Below are 13,643 nucleotides of genomic sequence, written 5' to 3' on the forward strand. Positions count from 1 at the left end.
CATATGTACGATGAGGAATTGATCTATAAAGACCGTGTGAAGGACTTGATGGTAATCGTGAATTGAAATCAAACGTAGTTTGTGGCAAATGAGTCTGAGGAATCGAAGTGTGATATTCATACGGAGGATAGGTATCATATGAACCATGTATAAGTTTTTGACTATATCGACGAGAAGCTGAACCACTAAGTTGATGATGATATCTATGATCTAATTCAGGTAGAGAGGTCATGTGTAATGCTGATTGAGATTCCATGTGAGGTAGATCGGGTGATGCGAGTCCATAAGGCAATGGTAAGATCCTAGCCATCGAGTGAGACGGAGCATGATCAAGACTGTTGGAAGAATGAGATGATGTCGGAGTTGAGAGAGAGATGCTACGATGCCTGAGTTGGTTTGGATCATTGTGATGAAGATGATGAGATCTTTGAGAATGAGACCAAAGAGCAGGAGGAGAATGAGCTCGATCTGAAGATGAACCAGGAAGAGTTGAAGGAGAGAATCCGATTTGATTGATCCTATTTTGAGGTTGATGACGTGTTTGAGGATGCTGTTGATGATGGTGATGATGAGGATGTTGATGTTGATGATGTTGGTGAGAATGAAGATCAGATGAATGATAGTGTTTATCAGGTTGCTGGTGATATGAAGTAGGTTGATGTTGTTGTTGATGATGATAAGTTGATAAGTTTGGATTAGGAGATTGAGGTTGAGAATGATTAGGATTATTATTGATTAAGTTTGATATTAAGTTTGATTGATTGATAGATTGTTGATCAGGTGAATGTTGTTGTGAGTCTATTGCTTGATGTTGTTGTTGTTGTTGTTGTTCAAGTTCTTGCTGAGTTGAAGTTGGTGGTGGTGGTGGTGGTTGTTCTTGAGTTGATGTTCCAGTTGAAAGTAACTCATGAAGTGAAGGTAAGACTGACTACAAATTTAAATTTCAAAAATCAAAATCATTAAACACGATTAAGTAGACACGTGACCTTCATCTTGACTAAACTCACGTGATCAATCGGATTGGAACTATTTAATTTATTTTGTACAATATTCACATTAGTAACTTCAAGTAAAGGTTGTGATGAGCTGGCTGGTGGTGCTGATTGAGGTGTTGAATAACATCCACTCATCACATTCTCACCATTCACTGAAATCTCATTATTACCAAACTCATTCATAGCCATACTTTCGACTTTCATTTCTATCATCCTATCAAATTTAATTCATATCTAATCAGTTTCATCAATCTCATTCAACAAAAACAAAACTATCCAATCACCTTGACTTTTAATGATGCTTAAAGTGAATACACTCGCACGCTTCAAACCAATCGCAAAATGATAATCTTGATTTTGATGACTTCTTTTGAATTTCTTCAAATACTTTATGTCGTGTGAGTTCGTAGGTCTGTAAGAATTCGATAGAAACGAAAACTATGATAGAAAAGGGAAAAAGAGTTCCAAGAGTAAGATTTAGATTTAATGATGAATTTAACCCGGGCTACGGAGACCAGAGTCACCAAAAGAAAAGAAAGACAAGGATGCCAAAGAAAAACACAATCCAAATATGTATGATCTCTCAACCTTGAGAATGAAAAAAGAAAAGTATAAGATGAAAAATGTGTGATAGAAATCAAGGATTGATAATCAAGTAAAGAAAAGATGAGGATATGTATACGATAAGCGAAGATCAGATAAACAAATCTTCAGGAAGACGATCGGGAATGACACAACAGCAAAAGATTGAGCGGACAGTCTACCACAAGGAAATTGAATCAAAGAAGTTACGGTGATAAGAGAAACTATGGGATTCTTTGAAAATCTATACAAAATGAATAAAGTATATGGCACCTGTGCACAAACTTTGTATATATAATAAATGTGCGTATGTGTGCAAAAGAAAAGGGCGTGGTGGTTAGGTGATGTTATTGAAGCGTTCTGTTAAGATCAACGCAGCTCAGATAAAAGGTAATTGTAAATGAATCGAATCGATTGAGCGGTAAAGAAAAGTGATTTGATAGAACAAGATAGTTGGGATTTTGGTAGAGAGTCAAACAGTTTCACAATTATCCCACAAGATTCAATCGATAATGAGGAGAGGGAGAATGAAATCTTGAGAAAGAAGAAGATATTCAAAGCGAGAGAGAACGAGAGAGTGAGGATTTTAAATATCGAATGTGCTCACAAAGAAAAACGAAAAAAAATATCAAATCAAATCATTAAAAGCCTCCTATAGACAGATCACTTTTTTTTGAAATTCAAGTAGTGAATTCTTTTAGCTTTCGCTTTGGGTTTAATGCTTACGCAAAACTTGAATAATATCTAGAGAAAATTAAGTCGAATTAAGGATGTTTCTTATTCTAAAGAGTGACCTTTTAGGATTTCTTGCGCAGGTTCTTTTTTTAATGATATTTCAAAACATGAAATTTGAACCACAGATCGAGAAATACGATTTGTAAAAAATAATCCAAAGATTCATCAAATCAATCAATCAATGCTTGCTTGCTGTGAGTTGCTCAGCCCAGAGACTGTAAACAACAAATTGCAAATAATGACATCCTTTGGAAAGCAAGGGTGACTTCAACTCTTCCTTTAATTGCGACTGTATCCAACTTCATGAGAGAATGAAGTCATGATGCTTAATTGAGCTAAAAAAACAAAGAGGAGGATGAGAGACAAGGATCGAAAGTAAAAGGCGTGGGTAAGGCAAACCGAATAGAGACTGAGAGAAAGGGAAAGAATTGCAAAAGAAAGCACCCAAGAAAGAATCAAAAAGGAAATTGGTGTAAACAAATCTAACGAAACGAGACATACACAAGGTTTCACCTCAAAAAACACACGTCCTGATCACCAAACCACGCGTCAAAGTTTCAAACCCAAATATAATCCTACGGTTCTTGAAAGTCGAAGAATTTTCAGTCAAGAGACTCCAAAAAAGTTCAGTTGTGGTGCCACACACGTCGCTCGAATGGAAAAATTGATAGACAAAAACACAGTAACGTTGAATGTCAAGCCTGGTAGATTCAGATCGTTAATAGTGATCCTGAAATCGAAATGGAGAGGAGCGTGAGAATAAAAGTCGGAAGATGGTTTTCTTATGATAGGATGCAAAGTTTTTTTGTAAAAAAAAATGTGTGTATCAATAAATGCCAAATGGGAAATCTTTTTGATCTTTTTAAGTTTTTAGCTATCTTAGATTTTCATTAACTTCATGAACTGTTTGATAAATACGAAATTTAAGCTTAGGTAGGTCTCTTTTTGATTTGAACAAGATGATGAATATGTAGAAAACTGAATGACTATAGAAAAGAAAGGAGTCAAGTCTTTCTACAATTTGATCAAGGATTTTATTTAATTGGTGATCCAGATTCAATTGAAATGTAAAGACTTTTTCGAAAAGCAGAAAAAAAAATCAAGCAGCGTGAGAAAGATCAAGTTTATCAAGCTCTTGGTTTGAAATCTCGGTCGGAGGACCAGTTGACAAGGATTAAGTTAAGTTGACAAGTGCCAGAGTCGAAGTCTTAATTCTCGTCATAAATAGAAGTACGTTGATTGTACAACTCTTGCATAGCCTCCTTGCCCCATCCCTCATACATAATCGCTCTCATCTTTTAAAATTAACCCTCAATCAAGACCCGCAGTGTGATGATGAATAGGATGAATGAGTCCAAAAAGAATGACAAGAAAAAAAACCGATTGGGATTCCTAAAATCGGATTTCAGATTGAAGACCCTCAAAAAACAAATTTGGTATGTTGTGAACCCGATCGAATCAATCCTTTGCTTTGATTTAAATTCATTTCTATGTAAATTGACCTTCAATCTCATTCCCAATCAAGAATTATTTGGACATCTCTTGGTATGTGAACTGTACTGCCTCGAAATTATTTAAGTTTTGATTTTTTTTTTGCATCCATGTTGAATGCTGATGAGTTTGATCGATGATGAGGGAGGGTACTCGACATTAAAGACCTATTGGTGTTCAAGCTCAACCCCCCTAAAATACGATTCTACATCGCCTTCCTCGAGTATATGTCATCAATTTCAAAAAAAACGCTTGCCCAAGCTTTGCCCCCAATTTTTTTTTGATCAGTTGGACTGCCCCAGATCTCTAGACTCTGTCCTCGCCGCTGCAAACGCCATCCATTGTCGTCCTCGGAGCATTTCCATTAAATCTTAGTCAAGCTTTAGTTCATCCTAAAAAATCTGAATTTAATAAGCTGAGTAGTGAGTGCTTCGAAAAACGCCCTCAAAAGCAGTGACCATCATATCCCATTACGTAGATGTGATTTAACTTGGCTCTAGACTTCTTCACTTCTTGATCGAGGTCGATATCAAACTGACGTTTATTTTGTTTCGTGATTTCTTTTTGTCTTTTTTTTACCCAATAATTAAGTAATCACTGGATAAATAATCAGCCTTTTTCCATCTTGATCGATCAAAAAAAAGACACATACATACGTGCTGAATCAGAGAATAGGGCAGTGACTTAATGGACATCAGGGTAATGAGGATCAACCCTCACCTTCAACTTATTTCTATGATTTCCAAAAACTCTTTTCTGGTTTGTATATGCAATCTTGTTTGCTTGATAAGCTCCAGATTGAATTTCTGCAAAGACTACATTGTGCCCCTGATAACCACAGGTATGTATATTTTGATATCATATCTTGTGTCCGATATTGACCGCAAGGCGGCTGCAAATTAGCGGTAAAGCTGGGGTAGGATTTATGGAATTGCCTGTACGTAAGGATTCAAAATGCTTGCAGTCACAAAGGAATGAAGCAAGAAGAATAGATATCGATCTCTGCAGTCGAACGCCGGAACGTGTTGTGATCAGCTTAACAAAGCCCTATGTATCTGCGCCGCCGCGTTCTGCCGCGCAGATAGGGCTTTCTTAAGCTAAGTGTTGTGAATCGATGGTGCATTCAAGAAGTATGAAATCATCTTGAGCTTTGTCTTTATCTTGAATAAGTCTTTTGATCAGATTGAGTTTTCTTCCTTCTTAGACTTGGAAAACTCTTGGAAATTTAAGATTTGATCATCATGTGTATGATAATGTAACACCGACCGTATCCACAAAAGCCTTTCAGCGATATTTGAATCTATTAAGAGGCGAATGTCGATTCGGAATACCTGATTGATAGGTCATGAATTCAGTTACCTGAGGCACTGTGCTTTTGTATAATTGTTCTGAGTGGATGTCTTTCAATACGAGTTGAACGCTGCGGGATATATTCCGAAATCTTGACAAGAACAAACGACAAAACAAATTTCAGGTCTGAGGTTGTTAATGAGCAGCAAGCTTTGAGGTATAAGAAGATAGTTTTGGTTTGTGATAAGAGTGCTCGATGAGGAAACAGGTTTCTTAGTGCACCTCATAAAATTGTAGAGAAGGTCCGACCGATGGATTCATAAGGTAAACAAAATCAAATTGTGGGGTCCGCAGTGCGTTTTGGCGCGCCCTGCATCCCACCCGTCATATCACAGCGGCCTCAAATTGGGGGTGCGACGAGTGCGATCACTTCGGAAGCCTTTTCGCAAAAATGGGGCAAGATAAGACAAAGGACAAGGTTGAAGGAATTCTCGAATGTGATTGATGCTTGAAGAAGCTCTGGCTAAGCCCGAGACTGAGTGAGGATTCAGGAATGGCAGATTGATTTTTTCAAGGTGGATATTTGTAGAGGCACACATTCGATAATGAACGCACAACAACATCATCCCACGCTCTAGCTTGACACAAGGCCCACGAACTGCAAAGACGTCCCCCGGAGCCTGGCTCCGAAGGACACGCGCGCGCTCTCAGGAGTGACTTAGTTAGTCCCACGCTGCACCTCGCAACGCTCTGCACCACGTTGCACCGCTTCAATATGTGATCGTGTTTGCCTCGGCGCGGCACAGTATATCCAGTGATTATCATGGCTTGGGTTTTCTAGATGCTATAAATCCAGCAGCACTTGGTGATAAAAAATTCTGCCTCACTCCATCACCTTATCAGCGTCTTTTCCTCGAACATACTATCTTGAACTCTCAAAAAGAATGTTTTCTAAAGCTCGGTTGTTGGTGTTAATAGGCTTCATAGCTTCAATCCCTCTTAGTCATACTCAAGGAGACAATGTGATTCCATTGGTATGCAATGCTCGGTTTGTGGGTAATATCAATGGGGGAGGTGAGCTAGACACTCATCTGTGAAATGATACACTCTTAATAAGCATATTAATCTTGGCTTTTTCATTAGAATGTGCATCTAGTGACAAAGTGCGTTATCAATGCCAGGATTGTCCCCCGACAGCTCAATGTGAGTGCTGTGCTTCCCATCAAACTCGTACTCCAATCTGATCGCCAAGTTTTCACCTTCAGCTTTCCGGTACTGCCTTCCGCTCAACGGCGCATTGATACCCAGCAACGCCCGAGTTCCAGGCGCAGGAACTCGAGGGATAATAGGTGGTGACATAGAGTGCCCTAATTTTACGAAGCTTATTCGCAATGGGAAGGCATTTGGTTATGGTAGGTCGTCTCGGTGTAAGACATCCGCTGCTCACTCACTTATACTTTCCACATCTTTCAGCTTGTATTGCGCCCGTAGATAAATCAATGACACACTTTTGTGGCCAAGTAGCGCCGAATTCTAGGTAGGTGTCATTTCATCTATTGATCATGACCAGAACCCATCGATACACACTTCTGATCGACAAAATCACATTCATTCATATCCATCTTCCATGCAGACCAAGAAGTGAGTAACCTTAGAAATCACATCTTCCTCTATCCCAACTCACTTGTCGCGGTCTACACCAGTGATACCGGCTGAAAGAGTCAAGTGTCTTGAATGCAGCTGATCATCATTTTTCTCAACAGGATGTGCCCGTTGCATTCTCCCAGGCGAAGTATGGGACGGGTGGACCGTGTAGGAACAAACAGCATTGGGACCGCGGTTTTCCATACAGTTAGAATTTGATTCTAGACATGAAGGGTATTGGTTGCTTGTCCTCGCAAAGTTGTGAATTGCCTTGTTTGATTCTCTAGCATATCCACTTGAAAGAAATCATCAAGATGTGTTTGGAAATTGCTTTTGAATCTCTTACAAATGTTGTCAAACAAAACTTGCTTCGCCTCACTCCATCAAGCCCCTTGTTGGTTCTCACATCTTGTTTTCACCTGATAAGCTTCAATGTTATCATACTGGCAAAGCTGTTTGCAAAATAGACAATTATATATTCCACATATTCTCTGAGTTAAATTGAAGTTTGTCAAGCTGTGTGATGAACACCAGAAGCGTGACGTCTATTGTCAGGACGAGAATCCAAACACACCAGCAGCAGTATTGTAGACCAAAATCTCCACAATAGTGAGCGCATTGGTACGCACACACACACATGATATATGCAACCAATGCTGTGGGAATGGTTCAGTAAGACTGTATATGTTTGGGTCTGATCAAGTCAAAGTTTTGATATCATCAGCTGTTTTAACCAATTGCAATCTTGTTACTATATGGTCATGGTAACTTGTGCAGACCAAGAACTATTCCAACGTTCTCAGTTCCTACATCTCCACGCAGCTCCCGTAACGGAAGTGTCATACAGGTGTTTGTCTGCAATTAAATGTTCGAGTTTCCACTATCAATCGGATAAAGTCAAGATTCCGCGTAGATGACTTCAGCGTCAAAAGATCATGTTTCGATGGCAGATAAATCAATCTCATCTTTGAATAAATGTTTGAACACGTACGCTCGAATGTCTGAACCTCTCGGCATGTAGTGTGACCTAGTGTGACGCTATCGCAATCTTTGAATGATAAATATGACATCACAATGAGATGAGAAGCGAAGAGAAAGATAGAAATCATCTCTTGCAAGTAACAAAACATAGTCAAATGTAGAGGAATATTAATGGGTGGAATCTGTGGCTTTGTGGCCTTGCTTTACTGAGCTTCAACTCTAGCTAACCGAGGGGTAACAATGATACGCTCCCATTTAGACGTCACAACTCTGCTTCAGACGTCCATTACCTGGGGAATACAGTAAAGAAGCAAAGTATGATCCTCTTTTGATTACACGATAGCTGAATATGCATGTTGTCCGTATACATATATAGATGACGTGTATACAAGAAGAGATCACTATAGCCAACATGTGAATTATCACGGATTGCGTATTCATATACAAATTATGTTTGGAGATAAATGCTAGTGCTTCGAATCTGTGTTAGCTTCGTGTTTCTTTATTCAAGTGGCCATTGACTTTTTGAGCAAAGTGTCATGATGTTCTCCACAAGTTTTTTGACGGTTATTAAACAGCAACAGACGTTGCAGAAGGGGCCACATCAAGAGGACATTTTTCATCGGAGTGATTGACAATCACATCTGCCTCCTTGGCTTCATTCATTCGATGGATGATCTTGTCATGTACGTCAGCCAGAGCTCGAGCATCAACTGGGCTATCGGTTGATCGCTCCAAAAGTACTTTCCACCACGGGAAAAGGAAACGGTCGACGATCAACTTGAACCAAGGCGTGAAGGCATTATCTGAGTGAAGTGAGATTGAAATTGCATCAGTAGGCTGATTTTTCAATCAATATTGTAATCCAAGGCATGGCGCCAGCTTCTTGGTCACATACTTGGTTCATTTAACATATCCTGAAGTTCAGATTGAGAGACCCAAGCGACGTCGGAGCATTCATTAGGATTAACTTCCAAGTCTACTTCAGCAGTGATGAAAAAGATGTAATCGACTAGTACAAAGGGATCAAATTGATGAGAGTTCAAGTCAGCAATCTACACAGGCAAGGAAGCTTCGAAATAGATTCGAAATCAAGCTGTTATGAGCAAACGTACTTTCATGTTCACCCCATAGACCATCACTAGGTGCCAAATAGTGAATCCGGGTAAGGAAGACAAAGTCTGACAAGGGGACTTGACTAGCTTGGATGCCTAATTCGTGTTCAAGTTTTCTTTGCGCAGCACGTCTGATACCTTGAGTGAAAAATAGAGACATTCGGCAATCATATGAGAATCCGAATGAAATATGAGATTTGCAGGAAAGATAAGATATACAAAGATTTAGTATACTAACCAATGTGATCAGCTATTTCCATCTCATCTTTGGTAGCAAGTGGGTGACTACAACATGTGTTGGTCCAAAGGTCTGGAAAGGTAATCTTTTCACTTGCTCGTTTTTGTAATAATAATTTTCCATCCGATGGGCGAAACAAGAAACAAGAGAACGCCCGATGAAGTAATGAGCGAGGTGGCAAGATGTTAGCCATTAGATGACCTATTCAAAGACCAGAGAATGAATGAACCAAATCGAAAAGATCAATTTAAAAAGATCCAAGATCATCAGTCAAGTGTTCAACCCTGAAGAATCGTGACTTGATGGAATTGAAAACCATTTTGGAAGTCAACTTGCATGTCTTTTTACTTTCTACTCCAATCGGATTATCTTCCTGATCGACAAGAATCAAGCATTCCTCCATCATCGCGACTTGAACGGCATCGTGCTTTTTCATTTCCTCGGAGAGGGCTGACGTAGAATTATCCATTGGATGCTAAATAATAATGTTGATCTGAATGAATGGATCAAGTGATGGTCAAGAGGACCAAATCGAATGATATCGTGAAGCGAATGATTCGAAAGAGGAGACCAAAAGCGATGATTGTTATAAGTCGTCGACTTGAAAGATCTATAAAAAACAGGAGTCGAACGGAGATATGTTCAAATGAGCTTGAGAAGAACGAGAATATCTCGGAAGTTGACTGACTGGTATCATGAATTCAGATCTGACGCGGATGCTGTGTATGTATGCCGAATGAGACGGTCGTTAGATGTGTGGAGACTTGGATCGACAAAACTGTGTGTGGAATCGGTCTGACTTTTGAGATGCTGCTGGTCTTGTCTGTCTCAAAGTTGATACACTTGATTAAACTAATTTACACCTCACACTCCAGAGTCCAAGATACCCTACACCTTCCCCTCCTTTTTCATTGACGTGCATATCAGCTCATCACCGCATACAGATGAGTCAGAGAAGAGCCCCCTACTCAATCAATTTAAGCACTTCTGAAATTTCAAGACTCAAACAAAGCCTATGAAATCAAGCTACAAAGCATGAAAAGGCCTTGTATGCAAACTAGCCTAGGAGCCTCACAAATTGACGGCTTTGAAATCAATTCTGAAGAAAAAGGGGTTTATCATTCACTCTCTTGTGATACCACAACCAACTTTACAAGTGACCATCACGATTTGTAGCATGGTTGAATGATTGGAATGATCTATATGTACTCTCCACTGCCAGAAGTGTATATAGACTCTGTTTTTTCCGAAAAAAATCTGTGTCGTGTCATTCTACATTCCATGCTTTGCAATAGATATATATACAGCTATTCACGAAATTCGTGTCCTGTTCGCACTTTTTTTTTCTTTTTTCCCCCCCAAATACAGCTGACGCGCAGCGCAGCAAGCCTGTATCACACCGTGGATTTGGTCAACCCCGAACAGCCCGAACCCCGGGATCTCCTGAGATACATCCTCCCTCCGATTTGGTGCTTGCCACGTCGATAATTTTCACACCGACTCCGCATGCCGAGTGATCACGATTGATTGCTGTTCACTCTCACTATTGACTCATCAACTTATCAACCTCAATTCACATATGAATCTGTAAGTTTACATCTCTCTCATCTCTTCAAAATGTTATATGAATAAATAACTGAGATTCCGAGTCTCCTTTTTTTATACAGTATAGATGGATGTCAAAAGCTAAAGCAGAATCTACAGGACTTGAAATCAAATGTGAAGGTAAAGAGTTAATTAAAGATGAATCACCACCATGGAAAGAAATAGCGATCAAGATATATCCATTAGTAAGTGATTATAAATTTCCTTGAAAAACTGATATCATCATTTCAAATTCTGATTTCTATGCGTTTGTAAACCTTTTTTCTTTGAAGTTTTAGTCACTGGTTTACTTCCCTTACAACTCATGTTGTGGGCGCGGCGCAAAAAGCGCGAAAAAGGCGCGCCTGGGCGCGGGCGAGCCGAGGCGCGCCCTAAAAGGTCAAAATGGGTAGGGGCGCGCCTGTATATAAGTTATTCTGCAGGTAGCAAAAGTATCCTGTATAAGCTTCAAATGGACAAGTCAAAGACCCTCCTCTAAATCCAAACCAATCAATCTTCAATGCCTTATGTATGATTTTCGCTACCTACAAATCAGATCCGCCTGTTTGCCATCAAACTGCTCAAACTGGTAGCCCATGCTGGTGGCGTTGAAAGCCTTTTCACGTGTATGGCAGCTACCAAGACTAAGTCTTGCAAGCGGATGACTTCAACTCACCTGAAATGATATCGCAAGTCGAGCTATCATCACTTGCGCATCACTCAAAAAAGATTGAAAGCGAAAAAAACAACAATCCTAATATCGAAATCAAAAGCAAAATGTCCCAAGACTTGGAACCTCAGCGGACTTACTTTTTGGGAGTTGGAGCACTTGAGGAGTTTGAAGATGGAGTCCTATGGAGTCTTGTCTCAACAGAACCCTGCTGATCTTTTTATTGTATGTACAAATAATTTTTATGAGAGTTTTTGGGGTTTTTTTGCAAAAGGCGCGCGCCTCACGCGCCCCAGTGGCGCCCGCGCCTGCTGAAATTCAACTTTTCGCGCCTGGGCGCGCCTCAAAAATTTAGAGCGCGCCCACAACATGACTTACAACTCTGGAGCCAAACACATAATTAGTTATTCAATCGTATCCAATCATTCTTTTTACTTGTTTAGTCGATGTGATATGCAATCAATTCAATTTCACACTTGTTTAGAAAAGGCCAATCATCCCGTCTTCGAATTTGATGAGTACAACATCGCTCGCGCCATCAGATCCGTAAACATGTTTTTGCAAGCAAAATGGCTCCTTTTGAACGCCTCGGAGATCTAAAGCTTCAGCGGTCTCTGGACTCAGGATAGCATGAGATGAACCAAGGTTATTCATCTGAGAGATCCTTGGATGTTTAGACTGGAATTCATGGTGCAGAGACCAAAGCCAGTAACTGCTGCAAGTCGAAGTTGTCACAAGAAATCAATTTTTTGATGTTTAAGATGTGTATCGTCCATATGTCTTTCATATATCTCCCCTCAAGTCATGTTTTGCAAATCCACCCAAGTGATGATTTGACCAGGTTGTTAATTCTACCAAAGAATTATGAAGTGTTTGAAGCAGTATTAGGAAAATGAGATTGAAGGCGTGAACTGATGAGAAAAAGATACAGCATAATATTGATCATAAATTTTTCAAGAACTTGATAACACAAAAATCAACTATGAAAAGTCTTTCGAAAGGCTACATTGTTCAAATGTAAAGAATCCATTTAAGAAACCAATCACTCATCACCTCAAAACATTTAGATATCTAGGTATTCAAGTTTGGTTGATCTGTCATCAATTCCACACTGAACTCCTTGGTTCAGGATGGCTCCAGATACTGAAGAGTGAGCCTATAGAATATCAATCAAGTAATCAGAATGCGTCAGGAAAGCATTTGATAGCACCACCATTATCATTTTGATAATTTGATTGATCAGATTGATTTTGGTTTGATTAGATTGGATCACTACTTATTTTTTTGGTTCCGAATGGATGTGCTTTAAGTGACATGAACCAGTGACTATATTCTTCCATAACCTCAAAGAAAAAAGATTACAAACACATCAGAACCAGAATTCAGACCGATGATAATAGCTTTTCAAGGAAGTTTATATCCACTTACTAACTTGATTCCCAGTTTGTGATTCGTATGTGAATTGAAGGAGAGTGGAGTAGATAAGTTGGTAGGGATCGATCATGATCACGGATTGGGTGTGAAAATTTGCAACGTGGCGAGCACAGAATCAGAGGGAGGAAGTGGGAGGAAGTGGCCCGCGGGGTTCGGGGTTGACCAAATCCACGGTGTGATACAGGTTTCCTGCGCTGCACGTCAGCTGTATTTGGGGGGGGGAAAAGAAAAAAAAAGTGCAAACAGGACACGAATTTCGTGAATAGCTGTATGTATGACATCCAAACTTTCCTGAAATTGAGTGTCGCGTAGCGACGACTCCAAAGAATGCATTACGCGTCTAATGGAGGTTGTGGTAATATGAGCATTACTAGTTCTTTCTAACATCATGACGTCATTCATTAAGCTCGATGATCACATTATATATAGATCAACTTCTCTTTCTAAATGTTGTTCTCTTTTTCTCATCGAACTTAATTATTGTTTTTACAATCTTCTCATTTAGATTGTGATTTCGTTTTCGATCAACCATCAGTCTTTTGTCAAAGACTGAAGTCTGATCTTAACTGTTTCCAGATACCTGAAACTCTTTGGTTATGAGCCCAGCGCTCCGATAAATTCATCTCTGCGCTATCAAATCTCGTTCCTAAAATTCAAATCGATTCTTTCAAAATTCTCGAAATTTTCGAACATCTTCACCAATTTTGAAGATGTCAAACGAAAATAGCGGGGGAGGCTCAGCTCGGACTCACTTTCCGAAGCTGGCAAAAACCAACTACGTCAAATGGGCAGGAGATGTTCTCTCACATCTCATGACCTTGGGTCTTGAGGACTTCATCGACATCAATACTCCACTCATCGCTCCTATGAAGGCCGTCGATCCC

General features: G+C 39.7%; 3 protein-coding genes across 3 annotated transcripts; 1 reads left to right on the forward strand and 2 right to left on the reverse strand.

Annotated features, from left to right (window-relative positions):
- Positions 1–228: 228 nt before the first annotated feature.
- Positions 229–405, reverse strand: MELLADRAFT_94462 (uncharacterized protein; the record flags this gene model as incomplete). The annotated part of the gene is made up of 1 exon (XM_007406569.1): positions 229–405. The coding sequence occupies one exon, from the start codon at positions 403–405 to the stop codon at positions 229–231; it is 177 nt and encodes a 58-aa protein (XP_007406631.1).
- Positions 406–6,037: 5,632 nt separating this feature from the next.
- MELLADRAFT_124003 (uncharacterized protein) lies at positions 6,038–6,981 on the forward strand (the record flags this gene model as incomplete). The annotated part of the gene is made up of 6 exons (XM_007406347.1): positions 6,038–6,167; positions 6,237–6,296; positions 6,359–6,505; positions 6,567–6,630; positions 6,727–6,734; positions 6,857–6,981. 6 exons carry the CDS (start codon positions 6,038–6,040, stop codon positions 6,907–6,909), a joined length of 462 nt encoding a protein of 153 aa, XP_007406409.1.
- A 1,041-nt stretch (positions 6,982–8,022) lies between these two features.
- Positions 8,023–9,866, reverse strand: MELLADRAFT_71054 (uncharacterized protein; the record flags this gene model as incomplete). The annotated part of the gene is made up of 6 exons (XM_007406568.1): positions 8,023–8,524; positions 8,617–8,730; positions 8,834–8,971; positions 9,072–9,272; positions 9,408–9,681; positions 9,760–9,866. 5 exons carry the CDS (start codon positions 9,538–9,540, stop codon positions 8,289–8,291), a joined length of 822 nt encoding a protein of 273 aa, XP_007406630.1.
- Positions 9,867–13,643: the final 3,777 nt, after the last annotated feature.

This window comes from Melampsora larici-populina (genome assembly GCF_000204055.1).
Source record: "Melampsora larici-populina 98AG31 unplaced genomic scaffold MELLAscaffold_6, whole genome shotgun sequence".
NCBI lineage: Eukaryota > Fungi > Basidiomycota > Pucciniomycetes > Pucciniales > Melampsoraceae > Melampsora > Melampsora laricis-populina.